Below are 24,342 nucleotides of genomic sequence, written 5' to 3'. Positions count from 1 at the left end.
TTCACCCGCATTGCTGCGCTCCTGTTGGTCTTCGTCTAGTTCCTGATATTAGCGCGTTTAAACAAACAAACAAACAAACTTTTCAGCTTTATAATTTTAGTATAGATGTGAAAATGTATAATAGATACCTACTCTCTTTCCATAATATGTAGTTTAAATATAATCCTAATTGAAAGTTCAATTTCGAAACGAAGCTCAATAAAGATAATTACTTTTACGACTAATAGACAATACATCTTTTTTCTTTAATTCTATGAATCCCAGGACCTTAACTCAATTTTAACAAAACACAGCCAAAAACTCCTTCCTTTGTGAATGGAAAATTGCAAAACGGGTGATTGTATCGTAACTAGCAATTACTTTTTGTAACGTTCACAATAATGACAAAAGGAATAATGCTACTGTTTGTTATGGGGTCGTTATTTGATATTCCAAGACCTTAGTCCAGCGCTGGGCGGGACGAGGGCGGCGACGCCAGATGCGCACGCGCCTGTAATATTGTAACTATTTAGTGTTTAGTGAATAAAGGGAAATTGTTTGTTATGTATATAGTAAATCATAATAAATGGAAGTTATAATAATCATAACTATAACTTAATTTCAGAAAAATGTCTCCAGTATTCGTAATTAACAAATGTTCATATATCGTACTGTCGTACTGTCGTCATAAGGCACACTTATGACAAAAAATGTTTATCTACTGTTCTCATGCATTTAATACATGCTTAAATATATGAAGTAACAAAAACTTTTCAATGTACTTAGTTACGTTGACTTTTCTAAACGAAACGGTACCTAGGGCGTAAACAGACGTAACTACAGCTATTTTAAATATAAACTTTACATTATTCCTCAACAAAATATAAACACTTCTCATTCTCTCGGGAATAAAGCTTGCACATTAATAATGAACTCTAGATGAAATCCTAGATCGGGAACAATAATAGAAAAGGCGTACCCAGCGGGAGCGGCGCCTGCGCAGATTACAATAATTATGAAAGCACGCGTCGCCCCGTAGCTCTAATAACTATCATTTGCTACGTTATTCCATATTCTGCACTCACAAACCTATCGTCAACATCTATTGTTATAGTAACAGTGCTTTTTAATGCATGTTACCTAATATACACATTCGTCTCAGCTATAATCTAAGTTTAATGTTGATTAATCGCTTTTTTGAAATAGATTTGCAGAAAAATGGTGCAAACTATGTACATATACCTACTATAAGAATTTTAACTGAGAATTCATTTTTTGGTTACTGTTATATTATTTTTCTCTTAACATATAATTTATTCCTATATCCTATTCTGACAAAAGGTACTAAAGACCATCGGCATGTAGGTAGATATTACCAAATACATATATATACCTATAATGTATATGACTACCAAAATTATTCAGTAGGTATCACTAAACAGAACATCACATTTTTTCCCTAACCTGATAGTTATCTTAAATCATATCCAAGAAAGAAATCAAAGTAACATCTGTTGTATCAAACATTTTGCGTGATCTGGAGTGAAATAAAAATGCATCCTGTCATATGAAACGTATCCGCCCACGCACAGATTGGGGACGTAAAAAATGGATCAATTTTTATAATAGACCTAGGGTAACTCCAATGTAGGTACTTTATTACAAACCGGAAACATTTATTACCTTTGTGCGGGAAAAAATACTTAGCAATTTTTGTGAAACTCTATATCGCAGCTGGTATCATTAAGAATAGTTTAATCAGAGATGAGTACGTCGAGATTGATGACAGAGACTATCATTCTGAGGATATATTTTACAAAAAGGAAAGGAAACAGTAAGTAAATAATGTCAATAGGTATATATAATAGAAAAACGATAGTAAATGAAATCCATTCTCAGGTTGATTAAAGAGTCCTTATCATCAATTAAATATAAGTACTATAAGCGATCGATGTAACGAATCGCTGCTGCGTTTGCCTTCCAATCATTCTCAGAATCAAGCTTGTACAAAGCTGAAAAGCTAAGTATGATTGACAAACGTATTGATTAGTTTAGTTCAAAGAGCTTTGATTACAGGAACGAGTGCGTTATCGGTTTATATTAGTTTTGCGTGTGATAGACGTTCCCGCCCTCGCCGGTTGGCCTGCGCGACCCGCCCAAAGAGTAAACAAACAAGCAGACAGCGCACGCCGCGAGCGAGACGCAAGATCCGTTCGAGCGGCCCGCGCTGCGCTCACTCGACCACCGAACCCTACAATTAGTAGGCGAGATTCGTCCGCGGCATCGATTCGTTACGATAATTTCTCTGAAGGATTTTCTTGACATGAAAATTTCCCGCGTGTGCTGTGACCTGTGACTGCGATGAATTGTGCGTACTACCAGCAGCACGGGTGCCCGCACCCCGTGCCTCATAACGTCAACAACAATTACTTCAACGAGGTAATTCATTCAATTTGATTTTAAATAAACGACATTAAAATTGTGCAAATAAATTAAGGAACAGGTGTGACGTGATTTTACATAATTGTTCAGTGCGGTGTACGTTCGGTTACGTGCTCTCGGTTATATGATAATTTTTAAATAATTCTTATTGGAAAATGTTAAAAATTATAAAGGGTAATTTTTAACGAAGATATTATAATGCTGTCTCATGATCCATCTCATGAATAAAATAAATATTTTAAAATTAATGTACTCTGTTAGCAGAGTGCTTAGGCATTAAGGTGTAAAAAAGTAAAGAAAATAATCTCTACATAATTGTACCAGTTCTTGTCACCGATGAAATATCGACAGAGGCTTATCGAAAATTGGCAATCGACGTTGAATAATGAGATATTTAAGAAAAAATCGAATTAATGAATATTGCAATTCGGGAGAAAATTGCATCATTATTGATAAATGTTTGAGAAATTTTCGAAAATCAATCTTAAATTTTTATTGTTTTATCTTTAAAAGTCTTATTAAGTTTCGGATAAAGACGTAGTCACTCTGGTAAAAATCTAATTTTGTAAGAATGATACTTTACGAACAATCGAATCGACAGAAAAGTTAACAAAATAACAAACATATAAATGTCGTACATTGGGTAGGTACATTGGGTCGTATCAAAAATTGAACAACACAAATCACAAATTAAATAAAGTAATTAGCTTGCTCACAAAGAAAACACGTTAAGTATACAATAGCAATTATAAAAATAAGCCAACAAAAGCACACCTCGGTCGCTGACAAAGAAAGAATGGGAATAAAAACATTTAATTGGCATTATTACGAATGTGATTACGTATAAAAACCTCCCGTCGACTCGCACCAGCCCCAGATACGACTGTTTTCTTGTTCAATTTGATATTTGATCTTATTGATTTCTTATATAAATTACCCGTATATTACAGTCATTAAATAAAAGCGGGGACCGGTTTATAAGCCGTGAACAATTTGTTTGTTCTACAAGAACCTTTATCCTGTTATGAAGTATGTTTGAGCAATTTTTAAACAGTGTTTTTTTCAGTGACTACTTACTGAAAAGAAGGTTTATTGATAGTGTCTATGATATTAGAAAAAAGTTGCAAAATCAATAATTAATTGATATTATGTATAGGGACACAAAAAACATGCTATAAATATTATTTATATTGCTAGATAAATAACCCGTACAATAATGCTTTATTGTAAGGGGTAGATATTCTGAACACAAAAACAATGTTGACTTTAAGAAAAAAATAATATTTACCGTTAACATCCTTGCACTATAAGTATAATTAAAATTGACATAACGTTTAATAAAACATAACACAAACTTATAGGTCTGCTTGTTTTTCTTTTAAAAACAACATTATTGTAAATAATATCTAATATTATATTTTTGTCTAGATTTTAAGCATTTTGAAAATGTATTAAAAATTAGTCTAGGTATACTAAAGTTATAAAGAGACAATATAATTTATAAAAAAAAATATTATTTGGTTAATCGCATTATCGCAGATAGGTAGGGTAAAATATAAAGCAGTCTAATATTTATCTATTCCGGATTAAATAATAAAACATATCTTTTTATCATCTGTAAATATTTGAGCACAGCAAAACTTATGTAATGATATAATAATAATGATAATGTAAAATAAGTAGATTTTTACCTTAGATTACAAAATAAAAGACAGATGGAGCGTTGCCGAACTAAACCGAATTATTTATCGTCATTTCCATAAAGCTATGTGTGCTGTCATTTCGCCGTTGCACTGTACGAACACGGTGCTTCTGTGTGCGTGTAATGTTACCAGATATTGAAAAATTTCCCAAATTTTTACCCGACTACGGAAGAAGGAGGGTTATGTTTTTCGAGTGTATGTATGTATAATATTTTTTTGACAATCCCTGCAGTATAAACTGTTGGATCGATTTTGAGTTGTGAGGTGTCATTGCAATCATCTTTTATTATGAAGGTAGTGGTGGTAGTGACGTAGGCTACATAAATTAGCAGTCAAGTTTTAATTTTTATTTTAATATAAATTCGGGTTTATGACATTTTAAAGTGAAACTTTTATTACATCGTCTCAAACTTTTTGGTCTGTGTAGCGCATGTCGCGTGACGGTCCGCTGCCGAGTAGATATAAAGCAGTGTTCGGAACCGTACGATAATTATCGTACAAATACGATAATTTTGTGCCTAAGTTTCACTTTTACCGTGGTTTCATAAAACCACACAACATTTTTTTTATTATTATAAAATTATTTTGTTACATAAAGCACCTATCTACTAAAGTTATATATGGACAGAATAATTTTATTCATTTTTTTATTAAATAAATTACTTTAAAAGGTTTTTATTTTTCAAAACATGAATGCGAATAGCGGTAGTTTTTACTCGAGAATGCGGGACATTTTATTTTCATCATATCCATCATGGAGTTCACATGAATTTAAATCGCGAGTGAAAACGACTATGACGCTTTTATAAAAGTAACAAAAAATGTATAATGCTTATTAAAATAATCTAATAATGAATGATCATTATTAGATTATTTTATTATTGAACCTTTATTGCACTATAGAAATAATCATATTCACGATCGAAAAATCCAACAGCACTACCCCGAAGATCTTTTAACCATTTTACCGTTTTACCCCTAAAATTGGCAAATTCATTTTCAAAATACTGGCAGCATACGTTGAAGTTTTGAATTCCTTCGTATATGTAAAATTATTATTTGTATATAAAATAAAATAAGCCAAATAATCTACAGAAAACCTGTAAAACGATGTTTTATCTTTTTGTTTGTTTTCGGGAACAATTTTTACAGCGTTTTAATATCACAAGACAGCATTTTTTTACTCAAATATCAAACCCATTTTGACGTATTGCATGCCACTAGAATCGCTATAGCACTGGCGGAGGTTCGTATTCGTTTTTGATTTCGTATTTTCTTTGACAAGGGCGACGGACGATTGACATGCTCCATCTACATTTTATTTTGTAATCTATGATTTTTACCTATTTAAAAAATGTCAAAGAATAATGAAAAATAAATTGTAGAGGCGGCAATCGCTTTATAATTTTAATGTTATCTACATATTGAATGTAACATAGGTATCATGAAAATTTAGAAATTTATATTAGAAATAAAAATGTTTTATAATATGTATATTTACTTAATATTTATTTTTCGTTGCCATAACTTCTTGAAAGGGAGGTAGGTACAACTAGATTGCATCGCAAGGCACTGTCAGGTGGGATCGTGTTCTAACATCTGCTCATAAATTTGATTAAGATTCTTGATAATGTTTATAATGAAAATAAACATAATTTGAATTATATATTCCAAGGTTTAGGCACTAAGATGCACTAAGGTACACATCATTGAGATTATGGCCTAGACGAATTTTATATTATAGACTCCAGATATATTATTTGGTATGAAACTTTATAACCGGCAATAGGTTTTTGGTAAATTTAACTCAAGTATTTAACTCATACTGAATACTCTTACTCTTTTTAGTTCATACATCTGAAAATTTACAACAATATCTCTGAACACTACTGGATAGAGTTAGATTGAAAAGATTGTAACAATTATAATTCTAAAGAAAATTTCTTCCAAGACTAGCATTTCATTTTTTTCTAAAAAACTTTCACAAAAAACATTTTTTTTCTAAAAAACTTTCACAAAAAACATCGGCAAGATAAACAGTAGGGCATTTTGGATGAAGTGAATCTAAAAGCGTAATTATCATAATGCATGTTTTTTCGGTGTATAAATGTCGAGTCAGCACAATTAAATACAATCCTTTTAAGCCCGTTATGTAACAATGTGTTCGGATATCTTGTATGTGATAATTATTATGAAGCTATCCATGTTATATTTATAAAAATATTGTGTATTTAATATTTGACTTTCTCTTATTATTGTTTTGAAATTACATTTTATGTTTAGTTTAGTTTTTGTTTGGCTCTAACTCTATGCCTTCAATTGCTTTAAAATTTATTGATAATAATATTTATAAGTTTAAGCACAATGAAAAGTTTTCATTGGTAAATGCGTTATAGGTACTTAAATACTTGTTTGTTTGAAATCGTTATTTAGTTTTGGTTTGGTTCAATGCTATAACAATCTAGTTAAACTTTGCGGGAGCGATTTGACTTTTTTAAAAAAATAAAATAAAATTAAAATTAAACTTATTTAATTATTAACTATAACAAGTGGACGATTTGGAGTCACAAATGTTAATGCCAGAATTACATGCAATGATACAATCGATACCTTATTACGAAACAAATGTTTTTCAATAACTGCTATGCTTATGCTAAATTGCAAGAACTCTCCGGTGGTCTTGCTGAGGCCAGCGGAAGGCTATTGCTCAACCTAATACCGAGGGTTGGGGTGGATGCGTAACTCCTCCCTCCTTAAGTGCGAAATTATCGGTTTGTTCATTTTTAATAACTATCCGATGATTTCGCAGACATGTTACATTTAATATCTTATAACGAAGTAAGTAAAGTAAAAATAGAATTACAAGTACAAAGATTAAAAATAGAGACGTATAGCCTAAAGTAGCACTGAATCTAAAATTTCTTTCACTGTTAACCATTTCACTATCACTGAACACTGATTGCTTTAATATCGTTGACATATATTTAACTTCGTCCAAGTTGATGCCTCGCATATTGAGTACACGTGTACTGGATAATATTGGAGTTCTATTCACAGGTAATTGCGGCAAAACTATAATTTTTGTTGGTTCTACAGGATCATTCTCAGTGATTACTTGGTGAGGGCGAATCGTTATATTCTGGATCTCGATGCTACATGGTTCGTCGATGGTCATTATGTATGTGCCCACGACAGGATATTTGCTGACATCACCATTGCAAATTTGAGTCAGAGTATTTCTGTATTTTGAGAAAAGTATCCAACTTATAGGTGTGATTCTTTGAATTCTCACATTCTCTATATTGATTAGCTGTTGTTCGCAGTGCATTGGGTTTCCTTCAAATTTAAGCAGTTGTTCTATGCAAGTAGTTTCAGGATATGGCGTTTGATTTTGTTCATCGCATAGAAATTGTTCTCCAGCAGCGAGCGATCGGCACGGTTTTACGACCGGTAAGTATTTCATCCCCTTTGCCAACAGGTAAGGATATTTAGGAAAAATGGAAACGGTATTACTATCGGATTCACGGTACATAGGTATAGAGTATAATTTGTAATAGTTATAAGTATAATTATCTGTAATTGGAACCTCCATTATGAACGTAATCTGGTTTTGTTTAATATACGATTTAACATTAATAGTTTCTTCTAGTTTTACTAAATTTGCCTCACTCGCTTTAAACACTAAATTTTCAGTTTGAGATATAAGAATTAAATGTTGCAACAGCTCAGTAGAATTAATAATACTTTGATGTAATATGGATACTTTACTAAATGCTAGAGCAGTCTCTATTTCTCCTAATTTTATAAAAATAGAACGAAAATTACTAACAAATAAATTTAAAAGGCTTACAACATAAGTAGTATAAACCCAATGATTATCCTTAGATGCTAATTCCTTAATCATAGATTCTACAATTTTTAAACGCTTATCTAATATATTAGAATTTTGATTTAAGACTTCAGTAGAATTGATAAAACTATCGAGCATTTTAGATATTAAGGTAATTTTATTTCTAATGATAGTCTGATCGTTTTCAAGTTTAGCTGTAAGTTTATCGTATCTAATTGCGTCACTATAGTCTAAATTCCCCGTTATAATTTTAATTAAGGAACCCAGAGGGTTGAGGATACCTCTCTTGACGCGTTTGTGTGGAACTAACTGTTCGTATTTCTGAACCGTTATGTCACGAATATATTCAGCGTGATATTTTGCCACTTGAAAATCGTGTAAGTATGAAATATTCTTATTAATTAAACTATCGAATTCACTGTATTTGCTTATAATAAAATTTAAGTCATCATTTATCTTATCTAAATTTAAAACCTTAATTATAGTCCAATAGTCTGTTTGGAGATATGCTTGCCCTTCTTTCACAGGATAAATTCCCGGGTTATGTTGAAGAGGTTGTAGTTGAAGGGCCAGCGCGGACCTCATCACTATCAGCCAACACCACCTGCGGAGGGCGTTTTACATTTATAATAGGGACCTTAGTCTTCCTTTTACCAATCTCTATCGGTATAACGTTCCTTGAACCTTGTCCTATAACCTTAGCTTTATGGAATCGCGGCTTATCCTTGCTTTTTCGCTTATTAACGTCTTTCGCAAATATAATTTTTCCTGAAGGGAGACTGATTTGATCTTCACCACCTCTCCTATCCTTTACCTTTTGCTTAGTTTCGATCATTTTCTCTGCTAAATGTTTATATAGAACCTTTAAACGTTTTGCATGGTCCTTAACCAATTGCTGTACATAATGCTTCTCGAAATCTGTGTTAAATAAGCTACCTGAATCCGTGTGACCAAATACTACTTCAAAAGGGGTTAAGCCCGTAACTGAATGAATTGAACTATTATAGGCAATAATTGAATACATCATTACTGATGCTGCATCCGTACATTTCTCTTCATATTTCGCACATCTATAAATTTCGCTAATGGTCGAATGTAAACGCTCAATTAATCCCATTGAATTTGGATTATTAGGTGAACCGATATGAAGCTCAATTTTATGTAAATTCAAAAATTCTTTCATTAGCTCGTTGTTAAATTCACTACCGGGATCTGAACTAATCTTTCTAGGAGTGCCGTAAAACGAAAAATACTTCATGAGTGCACGCACTACCTCTGCCGTTGATCTGTTATCTATTGGAATGGCTTGACCTAACTTACTAAATGCGTCGATAATTGTTAAGTAATAATTTCCTTCTATCTGAAAAATATCAATAAATATTTCTTGGAAAGGCGCGTCTTGTGTTTGAGTTAACTGTAAAATGGGTTTAAAGGGATTACGATCATACTTCATTTTAGAACACGTTTCACAAGCATTAATAAGGGCTGAAATAGTTTCCTGCATATTGTGCCAAAAATAATTTCTACGTATACTTGCTAGAGTCTCTTTAATACCGCGGTGACACGTTTTGCCTTGATGGTGTTTTATTATAATGGCCTTTTGTTCCTTCTCATCTTCTATAAAAACTACACGCTCCGTACATTCAAATAACAATACTATATCCTTTCTAAATAATTCTATGACAATGCTAGTGAACTGTTTGCGATGTTCATCATCTTCGAAATAAATGAAATACTTAACTTTCGGTTTAATATACTCTTTTAAAAATTGTTTTACTAGATCTGGGTTATTAGTAGGCAAGAATACTTCTAAAACCTTTTGCTTTTCACGTGAAAGGTCGTGAACTTGCATTTCGTTCTTAAACCACGTATATACTAAAATTTGATTTGGTTTCGTATCTATTGCTTCATGTAATATAGGTATACCGGACGATTCTACTATATTAGCTGAATGAACTGTATCCGATTTTGACGTTACAGATGGTGACCTGACTGGGTAGTCACATGTTCTAGGAGAACTTAGCGCCGATAAAGTTTCAGAGTCGGGAATAGATATCGTTTCACTAGAATCGCGTTCTGATATAGTAATTGTACTAGAGTCGTTACGCGCTCTTGGCCTATTGTCTTTATCGCCTATATTAACAACCATAGATTCGTTTTCATTATCGGAATGCGTAGCGTTAACTCTAATTCTAGATGAAGCGTCCGTGTTAAAATTTTGCTTCCCAGTTTCAATAAATTTGGAATTAGTTTCAGGAATATAAATGTGTGGTAATTTCAGATTTGGATCGCAATTTAATTCTATGATTTTTTCTTTATAGAGGCTTTCGTTTGAAAATTTTCTTCATCAGACGGAAGCACATTAATGTCCTGAGTATCGTCAGTGGGTGTATAAATCTTATTCTCATCGTATTCGTAATTCGTATAGTCGTAAGGATTACAGCCATAGTAATTCGTATAGTCGTAAGGATTATAGTCATAGTAATAATTGTCATATAGTGAATTGTCGTTATGTAAGTCGGTTTCATTCACTCTAAAACCTGGCTGAGTTATATTTTGTGGTCGAGGGGGTGCCGTCCTCATGGAAACGTCAGTAGACTCAAAGCGGTTATTTTGAGGAGGTCTTTGACCGAAATTCTGTGGCGTCATATCAAAAGTTTCAGGAGGCCTATAACCAAATTGTGGGTTTTGATTAAATGTTGGCCTATAACCAAATTGTGGATTTTGATTTAATGTTGGTCTATAACCAAATTGTGGATTTTGATTGAATGAAGGCCTATACCCGAACTGTGGGTTTTTATTAAACGGTGGCTTATAACCAAATTGTTGATTTTTATTAAACGGTTGTTGGGGTGTGAATTTAAAACCAAATTTTTGAGGTACATTTGGTGTCCCAAAATTAAATCTTTGTTGAGGATTTTGTAAAAATTGGGGCACCGTTGTATTATTATGGGTACGATTGCGCGACTGATATTGTTCGTGAAAATTAACTTCTTCTAACACAATTTCTAGAGCCTGTTCTAATGTATTAGGCGATTTTAGTCTAACAATTCGCACCATATTTTCGGGCAAATTATACAAGAAAACGTTCAGGGCTGTATGATTATAAATCGCAATTTTCGCGCGTTTAATTTCCGTATCTACCGATAAATTAACCTTCGATATTAGTAACGATCTAATATTCTGTATCCTATTACAAAATTCAAGATAACTTTCCCCGGATTTTATTTTACAGGACTCGAGAGAGATTTTTATGCAATCCTCACTACGAGGATCACCAAAATGTTGTTCCAGCAATTCTTTTAGCGCGGGCCAAGTATTAATATCTTCGCGCTCGGATAATAACGCGGCGGCATCGCCTATTAATCTACTAGTTATAGCATGTAAAACGTAAATATTCTGCTCTTCATGCCCTCTAAATTTATTAATTATATATTCACATTTTCGAAAGAATAGATTCAAAATTCTTTTGTCTCCACCAAAAAGAGGAATAAGCTTTAACATATCACTCGGAATTGTTATTACGTTTACGCTTTCCATGTTAAATAAGTACAGAGTAATTAAAGTTCTGAAGTCTTCAACCAATTACAATAATTTCGAATTATAAAATCACACACACAGAAATCAATTAAAAACACGATATAATAAAAATTCTTAAAATATAGCACAATAAAAAAATAATATTTTATCAATTACTATAAAAATTAAAACTTGAAATAAGGTATAAAATCACATATAAAATATAAAAATTATTAATTGAATTACGATCGATTTTGAGATCAATTAAATCAATTAATATTAATATTTCTTTATGCAAAAATCATTTAATTTTCTAATTTAAAACTTTGAATTAAGTTACACTCTATAGTTAATTAGTCTGTGCAGAGTTTTATGCAAGACAATTCTTAGAATTTAATACGATATTTCTTATGTATAAGTTATAACTAATTACTGATTTAATAGAATTTCATATTAAAACCAGATCCGTTATAATGCGAGACGTTCAATCCCAAAATAACAGTTAAAAATAGTTAAAAGTCAAAATTACACTCTCGTGAAAAGGATATGGGAATATATCAGAAAGGATGGCAAAAAGTTTTACTCACCAACCGATCGTCGATCCCATTATTCCTCGTCGTGGTCGTTTAACAAATTTATTATTCGGTTCTTTTAGGATAGCACGGCCTTTATAGCAATGTTCTAGGGCTAATTTTGAAGACCTCTAGACATGCAGACCTTATATGGCTATCCTACCGGCTGCGCCAGTTAAACTTTGCGGGAGCGATTTGACTTTTTTAAAAAAATAAAATAAAATTAAAATTAAACTTATTTAATTATTAACTATAACAAGTGGACGATTTGGAGTCACAAATGTTAATGCCAGAATTACATGCAATGATACAATCGATACCTTATTACGAAACAAATGTTTTTCAATAACTGCTATGCTTATGCTAAATTGCAAGAACTCTCCGGTGGTCTTGCTGAGGCCAGCGGAAGGCTATTGCTCAACCTAATACCGAGGGTTGGGGTGGATGCGTAACTATCTTCCCCTATTTTATATGAATTGTTTATATTTGTTTATAATTAAAGATATCTTCAATTGTTATCTGTAGTCTCAACAGAACTTTATTCGTATATGGTCCAACGTCCAGTCAAAACCGCTTATCTCAGCTCCAACAAAAGCGACAAACGCGTCTTGTTTTAATAAGCCATGTCGCAGTACTTAAGCTCATCCTAATTTCAGTGGCATCGGAGTAGGGACTAGAGCGGCGGGTTGCGGGGTGCGGGGTGCGGGGACGGGGGGGCAGAGGTCTTGCAATTACGGGGCCCATAATTACAGGGCTGGCGGCCGCTCGGCGCCCAAACCGGCCGACTCCGAATCTCCTGCCATAATTAAAAACGCTCCGAATTAAATTCGCTTGTATACGCACCGACTTATGATATAACTTTTTAGGGACTTTCTAATTAGTTTTCGTTTTTGTCCATTACACGGATAATAGGAAACTCGCGTATAGATCATTATTTTTAGTGTGGGTGTAAAAAATACTCCGTAAAGGTTTTTCAATTTCTAGATTCGTGTTTGTAGGTACTTTGTATATGGTCAATAGAAGTCTTATTTGTGTTTTAATGATTGTTTTTTTGTTTCCTGCAGGTTAGTATCGACCCTGTATCCGCGGAACACAAGGATATGAAGATCTTAGTAAGTACTAAATTTATTCATTTCAACTTTAGTACTCGCTAACATCCCTGATCCTTACGGAATCAATGCTGCAGGCTATAATGATTTATCTTTTAAAAGTTGTTTTAAAACTACTCAAAGAAAAGAAAATAGTAAACGCATCAAGCAATGCTGTTTTTCATTGATTGATTTTATTGGATAACTCAATTTATAAGTTAAAATTTAACCAAAGTAATCGTTACATCCTCTAATCATAACAATTTCATAACATCAACGTAATTGACAAAGATACAGGCACCAGCCAACAATGTCGCGATATTCCGACACGAACGCAGGAAATTATGTCGGAACGAATAATAAATGGCGAAATCAATAATTTATTATGATTTGTCGTTTGATATTGATGCTGTGAAATGGGCATTGTGAGTGATGAGAGGCGCGGCGATTGATTCGTCACGGGCGAGCGTGCGCGACGCCACGTGAGTTGGCGCTTTGGGTGTCTTTCGTAACTGCTCTTCTAACTTCGCGGTATTAAATGTATAGCGGTTTTTATAGCTAGAATGAAGTTGTGCATCTCATACCAATATGTATGCTATTGAATGCGGTATTGCTGGTAATTTGAGAACACTTACAGTACCCACATGAGTCTATGGTAGAGTCAATGCTATAAACCATATTACATGCAACTATTAAACTTGGTATATATATTAATTCCTAGATTGTAATTTGCTACATAGTAATGATTTTGCTTATTGTAAAGATAATGTAGAGTAGAGAGTAGTAATCCGAAGTAGACATTATCTGACAGCCTATATTTAAAGTTGTCCTAAACCACCTAGACTTACCTATTGTAAATCATATTATTACGCAACTATCTTGCTTCGTTGATATTATTGGTGAGTATAACAGTGATTACCTAATAAGTTGTAACTTCATAAGGAATAGGTGTTATTCATTGCGTTCAATGCAACAAATGCGTAGGAAGACTACGCAAATGTAAACTGTCTTGATCTAAGTTAGAAACTTACACAAGATGGTTAAGCTAATTTAGAATCATCCTCAATAACTAAAGATACAAGCACAAAATTAATCTCGGATTTAAATATATTGTTGAGTATATAAATTTGCTGTCGAGTATAATTACCTATTTATATACCTAAAATATGGCCTATTTTTGTGTGATATTATTAAATTTGTATTTATAGGTACTTGATTTATACCATGTCTGTGCAGTCATCTATGATCAAAAAATTTCAACACATAAACAACCTTCGTTTAAATGCTTGTTGACGTTCTAAATGTGATGTTATAATCTTATATATAAAAATGAATCGCAAAATGTGTTGGTAAGCGCATAACTCGAGAACGGCTGAACCGATTTCGATAATTCTTTTTTTATTATATTCCTTGAAGTACGAGGATGGTTTTTATGTAGAGAAAACGTAAATATGTACCACGGGCGAAGCCGGGGCGGACCGCTAGTCTTATATATAAAAATGAATCGCAAAATGTGTTGGTAAGCGCATAACTCGAGAACGGCTGAACCGATTTCAATAATTCTTTTTTTATTATATTCTTTGAAGTACGAGGATGGTTTTTATGTAGAGAAAACGTAAATATGTACCACGGGCGAAGCCGGGGCGGACCGCTAGTTTATTATACAAACACCAAGTTAATTCGTCTCACATATTTGTGGCAATACGTCAGAATCATTACCATGCAAAATGGGATTTGCCTCAGGTGAAATACGCAGAATATTACGGTTCAAAAACCTTATTAACCGAATTGAAGGCCGTTTACCATTTTACGGTACCTATAACATGAAGTTTTATTTTCTATGTTACAGATATACAACGTAGAACAAATTAGGTATTCTTATTTCACAATTCATTCATAACTAAACTGAAAAAAATAACCATTCTATTCAATTCATGTTGATCAGGCCGAATTCTTAGTACCTATACTAGGTTTCATAAAGCCAGTATTACAATATTAATATTATTATATAGTGAATAAAAGTTCCAACTATACAGCGTTATTGACTTTACAAAACAATAATGCGCAATTGAAAAGGCTATCAAATAAAGGTTTTACATACAATGCTCATTGAGGTAGAATGCTTTGGCCCCGCGGGCGTTTTCTAGCGGCAAAGCTGTGTGGCCTAATCGTGCTCTATTAATATACAAATACATACTTATACAAACTTGCTCAACATGAATCGCAAGTTTAGATTTTTAACTGTTTCTCAATATTAATCATGAGTAGGTAATTGTAGGACGAGGTTTTGAGACTAAATTGATAGAGATAAAAGATGGCATGCTCTTTTTAAAATACGTAAAGTAAAAATATAATCATGAACACAAATTAAAGTCGATAATCGATATTATATTTCTAAGTTGTTTGTTAAGGTAGGAATAAGTTTTTTATTATTAGTAACTAGCGGTCCGCCCCGGCTTCGCCCGTGGTACATATTTACGTTTGCTCTACATAAAAACCATCCTCGTACTTCAAGGAATACATTAAAAAAAGAATTATCGAAATCGGTTCAGCCGTTCTCGAGTTATGCGCTTACCAACACATTTTGCGATTCATTTTTATATATAAGATTACGCTTGCTCTACATAAAAACCATCCTCGTACTTCAAGGAATACATTAAAAAAAGAATTATCGAAATCGGTTCAGCCGTTCTCGAGTTATGCGCTTACCAACACATTTTGCGATTCATTTTTATATATTAGTAATTATGAGAAAAATAGAGTTCGCAATTAGAATATTCTTTCTCACGTATTTATAACTAGTATGTAGTACCTATGCTTAATTATGTATTAGGCATAACTTAGATACATATAGGTTCATTAAAAATATTAATTGATTGTACTAATCTAGGTAATGCCATATAGGCATTAATTCTTATTTGAGAAGGCATTAAATGCCTTCTCAAATAGATACATTTTTTTTTCGCGTAGGTTTAGTCTTTGACTTTACTAAATATCTGGCAACTAATAAGTAAACCTTGATGATAACATAAACTATTTAATACGTAACTAAGGTATACTTCCAAAAACATAATGAATAAGCGTTTCAGTTCCCTATTGTACAGTGATAAATGTTCAGGATAGGTGAGTTTGGCTGGAATTCATTGCGAATACGTGGAGTGGCCGTTAAAACCTCTCCAGCTCCCTTATATGTATACGAATAACTATTGAGGGGCGACCTCCTGAAGAGGGGATAACTGTGATTACTTGCATGTTGGTATTATGGTTTTAAGTATGAGAAAGTGTCGCTGGATTAAGAGCAATTAGAGATTGTCTCTTGATAGTTTTGTTTTGGTTGAATTTGTACCAAAATTAATCATTATATATAAATAAATAAATCATGTATTTGCACAAAATCACGTAACAAATTAAAGTGACCCCAGGCTGTCTATTTTTCAGGAGCCTGTGTCTTCCTTTTACAATTACACCATATTATTAAAGACGGACACGAAAATATCAGTGACAATTTAAATAAAATCAAATCATTGTATTATATTTTCGTACGATATCTCTATAAAGAAGGATTAAATTGTTTTGTCATATACATACATAATGTGTTATTTTTGTGAATAAATGTTTGTCTATTGTCTATTGTCTATATACCTTTTACAGGTATGACAATAAAATTACTATATCGACGGTATTATTTTATTATAATGTTTAAATGTAAAGCTGTTTATATATAATTATTAATGGGCTACGTATGGAAATTTAAAAGTTCATTAATTATTTTACATGAATTTGTCGTTCAACACGTGTGAAGATAAGTGTTGAAATTATAAATGATAGTGTTCTTGTATTGTTGGTGCCAATCAAAAACTTTGTTTACAATTTGCGGGCGACGGAAGCCTATTATTTTCTTAATTATTTATTTAATAACTTTCTCTAGCTGATTTTATTTTACTGTTGGAACACAAAGTTTTGTTGAGAACTTTGTTTTCATTGAATAAATATAGTGGCTTTTAGATCTCTACTTTGACTCTATATTTCATAAACTCTATTTATTAAACAAAGGCTTTTAAAAAAGTGTCTATAGTGTAGTTACTAATTTTTATACAACTTTGTCAGAAGTTTTTGGTTTGAAATTGTTCTTAGAGTTCCTAGAGTTACCTAAGTGATTTTAATTATATCTATTAATGGCATTGAGTTTATAATTAAGTAATATGTTTATACAAAAAAGTTCAGTTGAACATGCAAGCACATAATTTATGACTGTAACTTTTCGTAAGTGATCCGACTGGAAGTTGTTTTATGTAAATAATCTTAAAGCAATTAAAACTACGTCTGTTACTTTTGCAATCTTCTCCTATCTCACTAATATATAATATCTATGTTTCTCTATAAGTCGTGTAAGCAGATTCCCGGTTTTACCGGCGTCAGCAGTTTCCGCCAGTTAGGTTAATATCCGCCGGTCATTCGACACTGTCAATACTCTTGCCAACTTGTCAATGTGCCGACTACGTTGATTGAAGCTTTGCAAAACGTGTGTAAGTTTATGCTTTCTGTTAGATGTATGATAAAGATGTGTTTATGTGTGTAATAAGTAGTTTGAAAATTTTATAGTTTGATTATACCTTACCTATGGCAACTAAACAACTGTTAAAAATATTTATCAGATGAAATAAGTGAAAATAAATGCCGAATATGGTGTCAATAAACTTCAAGCCAACTTGCCAACTACATTGATTGAAGCTTTGCAAGCTTTGTAAGTTTTTGCGGGTTGTTAGATGTATGAAAAAGATGTGTTTATGTGTTTACTTTGAAGATTTCCTTGTTTGATTATACCTTACCTATGGTAGCTAAACAACTGTTAAAATGTTTCTAAAAAAATACTGTTATATAAAAAGAGCCAAACAACGAACATATTTATTATCTATTTTATATCTTAGAAAAATGCTTTTTTTACACACAGGTAAAAAAAATTAAGATTCTGATAACGAATGTAAAATAATTTAAATCATTGTCCTCAAAACATAGGTAATATTCAATTTACTTAGGTATAGCTGTACCTAAAGTATTTTTTAGTGTTTTGATAGAGCTCTACATCTAATATATAATTATATTATTTAATATATAATGAGGTAAGTATGTCTTTTTAACTGTTTACTGTGTTATCCAACTTATAAAATAATCGACTGAGAGAAAATGAGTTTTGAAATTATTTACATACCTACCCACCGTTTATGGCTCTACCTACGCTGAAACAAACTTCACTACGCAATTTCTACAATTTAAACGTTACAATGTAACTATGAAGCATGAACCATCTGTAGCCAAATTTCCTCCGATTCCGCCTCTTATGATATACGTCTATAATTTGATTCCATCCTCACACCCACCGTAATTTTGCATCTCAGCGTGAGTTTCGCGTTCAAATTAAAATGTTTATTACATTTTCGCACGGTCGATGGGCTCTGAGCGTTTTATTTCGTTATCCCGAACACGCCTATATCTCCCTCCTTGTGCCTAGCGAGCGACCGAATATGATTGCACCCCTAATGCTCAGCGATTGTCATTTCCGATTCACTTTTTAGCAAATTTAACCTTTACCCTCATAGATGTAGAGTAGACATTCAAATGTAACAACTAAGTGATGATATTTTCGTATTATGCGTGTCATAAAACTATTAGACGCTTAAGCTGTTCTTAAAGCGATGTCTAAGAATTTAGCGGTCGTACGCATGGGGCAAGGCGCCATTATTTTTTTACTTCCCCGGTGTTTTTATGTGCCATTAAGAATTATTTGGCCGTGTTTATAAGGGTCCGTGTGGTGAGCATTATATTTCATTATCTTTAACACCTTGTTGGTACGTTGGATATAGATTAGCGACTGACAACAGATGTTTTATGAAATTACTCCGAAATTAGGTAGACAACAAAGTCCAAAATAGGTTCGTTTTATTCCAAAATCATGAACCACCGATGCAGTGACCTAGAGAATTTTTAAAACTAAAATTATAAATCACACCATGTAGCAAATTGAATTGGTACCTACCTATCTACTCTTTAGATAACACTATAGGTATCTTCCCTAGTCAATGAAACTCTACCTATTGTTTATTTTTTTTGTACATAATAATTTATTATCATTTAATTGACGATAGTGGAAATTATAATCATTGTTATAGATATCCATCTAAGCAGTAGGTAATAGTAGGCACCTACTTAAGTATGTAGCTACTCAGTCATATCATATCGTCTAATATACCTAGGTACCTATATCGAGCGTTTAAACTTTAAATAGTGAGGAACAATTACTAACTTCCATAATTACTTAAAATAATACCATATTTAATTAAAACAAACGAAAAAAAAATCCACACCAAATACTTAGAAACAAAGCCAAAGAAAAGTTTATGCAAATCAAAAGTCGAAATAAAATGGAGTCTAGCGAGCGCGATCGATATACGACCTTGGGGGCGGGGCTTCGCGTGGGCGGGGCCAGCGAGAGGCCGGCCGGCTGACCCGCCCACTACTTGCAAGCGCACCCGCATGCGGGCCAATGCGCGCCTACACCGACGTCATGCGAACGTCGCGTCGAGCGCTCCGCGTCCCTCAAACCGTGCAACCATCAGCTGTCAAGCTGTCGTTCCAAATTTGAATTTATTTTATAACTTCGCGCCTTTATTGCCAGTTACAAATTGCGATGTGTTAGTGCTTATCTGTGGACAATACGATGATTACTGACATGTACGCGCCGCTGCCGGCGCCGCCGAATAAGACTATTGTAAGTTTGTTTTTATTTTTATTGTCTTATCAGATTAGAGTCACATATGGGATTTTTAAACTGAATATTTTTGTTTGTATAAATTCTAAAATAAACGTGTAGGAGTAGATAATTATTAAATCATATTTTAACCCTGTTTACAGATTATTACACTTTAAAAAAACTTAGACTAGGTATCTCAAAAGTTTATTTACCTACCCACCCACTTTTTTATTTTGATATTACATAATATGCAATATGTATTTTACTTTTTCCATGAGGGTTAATTCAAAATTGGACAATATTGAATAAAAACAGTCCCATGCTATGAATGATAGAGTTCACAATTCCGATGACATAGTGAAGCAGAAAAATATCTAATTATATTATAAAAGCTGTAGTTATGTATCAATAACTTAGTTATTTAATATCAATAGAGTATTTTCAACATTCTAATGTAAAAATTGTTATCATTTTCTTCTTTCTAGGTAGGTACCGACCGAAAGCAAAAAATGTAGAGTCATTCAAAATCTACAAAAAATCTAATTTATTAGTCCTCGTTCATTAGTTTCAAAATAATTTTGTGAAATAGAAATAAGGTCAGGTGGGGTAAGAGGGTCACTGGGGGAAGAGGGCCTAGAGACCATAACTAGTAAACCGAAGCGTTTATGACTATGTACTTTCCGTCGATAAAAAAGTGAAGGCGAATTAGTTTGAGCGGTTTTGAGTAGATGTCGCTACGTAGCAAAGACATCACAAAAAATGTAAACAAATTTGACAGTTGCGAATTGGGCTAACACCAAGTCGGCTCGTTTTTTTGCGAACCCATATTTTAGTGATAAAAGTGTGCTAGAAATATTTTAAATATACTGATACACGGAGAAAACTGTAAGTATTTCTTTTATTAATCATTTTAGTTAAGAAACAACTAAATATTGTGAGTTTCTTTCGCTTGAAAATCCTAGACTTCAAAAACAATAGCTGGGGTAAGAGGCTCACTATTGACGGTGAAAGAGGAACATATGTTTCTCTTCCCCCGTGTGAGGGGTGACCAACATTTTGATTAATTTATAATTATATGTGGATAAAATGAAAAGAAGTGACTGACTGTTCTGTACCTATTACAATTTTAAATTATGTATAACTAAAAATTTCTCGCTCAAGTGTTTTTTAAAGTGAAACTTTTATTACATCGTCTCAAACTTTTTGGTCTGTGTAGCGCATGTCGCGTGTATCGCGGCTGCCGAGTAGGTATACCTACTCGGCAGCCGACCGACACGCGACATGCGCTACACAAAGCAGTGTTCGGAACCGTTCGAACAGTTTCACTTTTACCGTGGTTTCATAAAACCACACAACATTTTTTTTATATTTTTTTTTATTTAATAGGCGGGCAAACGAGCATACGGATCACCTGATGTTAAGCGATTTCCGCCGCCCATGGACATTCGCAACTCCAGAGGAGTCACAAGTGCGTTGCCGGCCTAAAGGATTATGCCTCCTGAGTCCTGTGCCAGTAATTACTTCAGGGCCTCATCTCACCACCAAACCGGAACACAGTGATGCAAGCACCACTATTCGCCAAGTTTCGCTAAGTTCGCCTGTCTCAAAATTCCAGAAATTCCAAAGAATTTCTTTTGGATCAAGAAGATCATTTATATTTTTAACTGACTTCTTAAAAAGGAGAAGGTTCTTAATAGATGAATTAAAATACTGATTCGCAATATTGATCTCATCACATAGTACCATTGTTATTTTTAAAGAGTAACTAACTAGGAAAACTAGTTAGGGACAGACTGTTTACCATTACTATGTATGATTAAATAAAAATAGAATTATAACTAGTCGACTTCTTTTTAGTTTGCCACCCCTGATCGAACCTGTATGTCCCTCTTACCCCGAATTGATGTATTCTTGTTTTTTATTCCAAATTATACCTTATTTCATCGACATTAAGATCTAATATTGACCAAAGACATTCTATCTACAAATTAACGAACATTTAGCAACGAATATTTTAATTCAAACTCCAATCTTAGGAAATACAATGACTGTCCCTCTTACCCCTTGTAAGGGGGAAGAGGAACGATTACTCAATCTTGACATTAATGTCAATATCTTCGTAAGAACTGTTATTAGAGTAATGACATTTAGCCTACGGGAAGCTAATACATAAAGGTAAGTTCTGTGTGTTTCAAACATCTTAAAAAGCTATAAATGTTGTTCCTAGCAGTCAAAATATTTTACTGAAAATGAAATATGTTCCTCTTACCCCACCTGACCTTAAACATTTTGCTAGGTTATGTCCTTTAACGTTATTGACATCGTAGATGTGACAAAGACCCATTGTATATAGGACCCCATTCGGCTTGAATAAACAATTGCTTAGCACAACTCCAAAATATTTGTCATCGCAAACAAATTGTAAAATTGATTTTGATATATCGCCTCTCAATCACATCAAAGCGGTGAGAACAATACAGCATTGTTCGTATCGTATCGATTGAAATAATTCTATTATATATCGACACAATATTATCTAATTCTCTCATTGAACAATGAATTAATTTTAGAATGATGCTATCAATTCAGCATTTATGAGAGTGAAGCTTTTGTGCAAGCTTAGGTACATAATTTTATGTTCCTTATGCCTATTTAGAATAGCTACCTTCTAGGTAACTATCCTACCTAACTAAGTTATAATTATTTTTTAAACAAAAAGGTTAGACCTAAACAAGAAAAAGTTAGCGTTTTAATTGTTATAAAAGCAAATATACCTACTGTAGGTACAGTGTACACACACACACACACAACCTACATTGTGGGAACATACAAAAAAGTTATTCCAATAGGTAAAAGAATTACCTACCTATGTTATAATTATTTTTTAAACAATGAATATTATAATAGATATATTATAGATATAGGTGTTTATACCTAATTAGAATTAGACAAAAACAAGAAAAAGTTAGCGATTTATTTACTGCAAAATATACAGTGTGGGAACTAACAAAAAGTGATTTCAATAAAAGCAAGATAGTAATGTAATTAAATGCCTTAATTCATTACTTTATGTATGAAAATTACAATAAAGCAACGGTACTTTGTCTAATGACGATAAGTGTTGAAAGTATGGTAATGTAGATGCTTATCTAAACCACATCTTATAGGCAGTTGATAAATTTTCCACTACGCGTAAGCAAGTCATAGCAGTAAATTGTAGCTCGTAGTCCACATCGGAGCATCAATCAGGAACATTACTATCACATCGAATCTATTATGCGTGTCTAATAGATTTTTTTGGCGTTAGCCCATTCACAGCGGGCGCAGCATGAAGTCTGAATGGCATTGTGGCATTGAACCGAACCGACAAACTTTTATTTGTAATGGCACTAAATGGCTGTTGTGGGGATTAAGGTGCTCGACGCATTGTCGTCGCTCCGAGTGCCATATAATTCGCCAAATCCGAGTCCGTATAACAGGGATAACATGCTACATTCGTCCGACATGACGGTGCGAACAATGCTTCCTCGAGATCTGTCACTTTTGATAGCAAAGCCATTTTTTTGCTGCTTCTTTCAAAAGTTGGATTTGGACATTTAGGGAGATTAGCCACTTAGGGTTCAAGTGTTTGCTTTAGATATTGCAAGATATTATTAGAAGGACACGGCTTTGTAAATTCTGAACTTCAATAGATCTGTCTATTAAAAATTCTTTTAATTCAATTTAACGCAGCGTTAAAATTAACAACTAATTAAAATATTTGTCACATGATACACGAGGCAATTATCAAAAAAATAAATCTGGTGTGAGCGGTAGCGACAAGCCCTGCCATATATCTTTTTTATCACCGCATTGCGTCGTGTTTAACCCGTTCATTGACAAAAGGTATTTAAATGAAGCTGTCAAGGAAATGATATTTACTGCGCGTAAGCGACATTCCGGCCAACCGTTAAACATTGTCTTCAACAGAATCCTGTTACATTTTTAGAACTATGTTTCAATCACTGCATCAACGAATGTGGCTTCTTATCTTATTATGTAAAGGGTGTACCTACCTACCTGACATATAGGTACTTATTGTAGTTTTACACCTTATTATACCGAAAGACAATACTCACTTTAGTACCTATCTAGTAGATAACTGTATGTCAATCAACAATAACAAAAAATACAGTTTTTCCATGTTATGTAATATGTTTATATTTTCAAAATGTCACATCAAAACAACTTAAGCAATGGCGATCGCTTACGCGTGAAATGTCACTTTGACAGTTAAGAGTACAATAAGCCGTAGGCGTCATATGTTAGGACCTAATTATCGCATCAAATGTCTAAGGAGCATGGAATAAATAAAAGCTATACTTTCACTAAAAATTTTGTACTAATCTTCATCTTGTGTATCTGCTGAGCAGCGACTGCTGAGATCTACCTTCTGTTCTAT

The 24,342-nt window shown here is 33.2% G+C and overlaps 1 protein-coding gene across 2 annotated transcripts in view; it reads left to right on the top strand.

Annotated features, from left to right (window-relative positions):
- The first annotated feature begins 2,235 nt into the window (after nucleotides 1-2,235).
- Sp1 (transcription factor Sp8) overlaps nucleotides 2,236-24,342 on the top strand; it is a 38,463-nt gene continuing 16,356 nt past the window's right edge. The window contains exon 1 of one of the 2 annotated variants that reach the window (XM_089699096.1): nucleotides 2,236-2,418. In XM_089699096.1, coding sequence (XP_089555222.1) covers nucleotides 2,341-2,418 — 78 coding nt within the window. In that variant the 5' untranslated portion in view covers nucleotides 2,236-2,340. Of the gene's footprint in view, nucleotides 2,419-19,714; nucleotides 19,920-24,342 lie in introns of those variants that run through there. The other variant, XM_089699097.1, reaches the window with a different exon arrangement.

The sequence above is a fragment of the Colias philodice genome, chromosome 9, assembly GCF_061535455.1.
Source record: "Colias philodice isolate Cphi_HAF_F1 chromosome 9, ilColPhil1 Martin Lab GWU primary, whole genome shotgun sequence".
NCBI lineage: Eukaryota > Metazoa > Arthropoda > Insecta > Lepidoptera > Pieridae > Colias > Colias philodice.
Note: the sequence above shows the minus strand (reverse complement) of the source record. Positions and strands in the feature narration are given on the sequence as shown.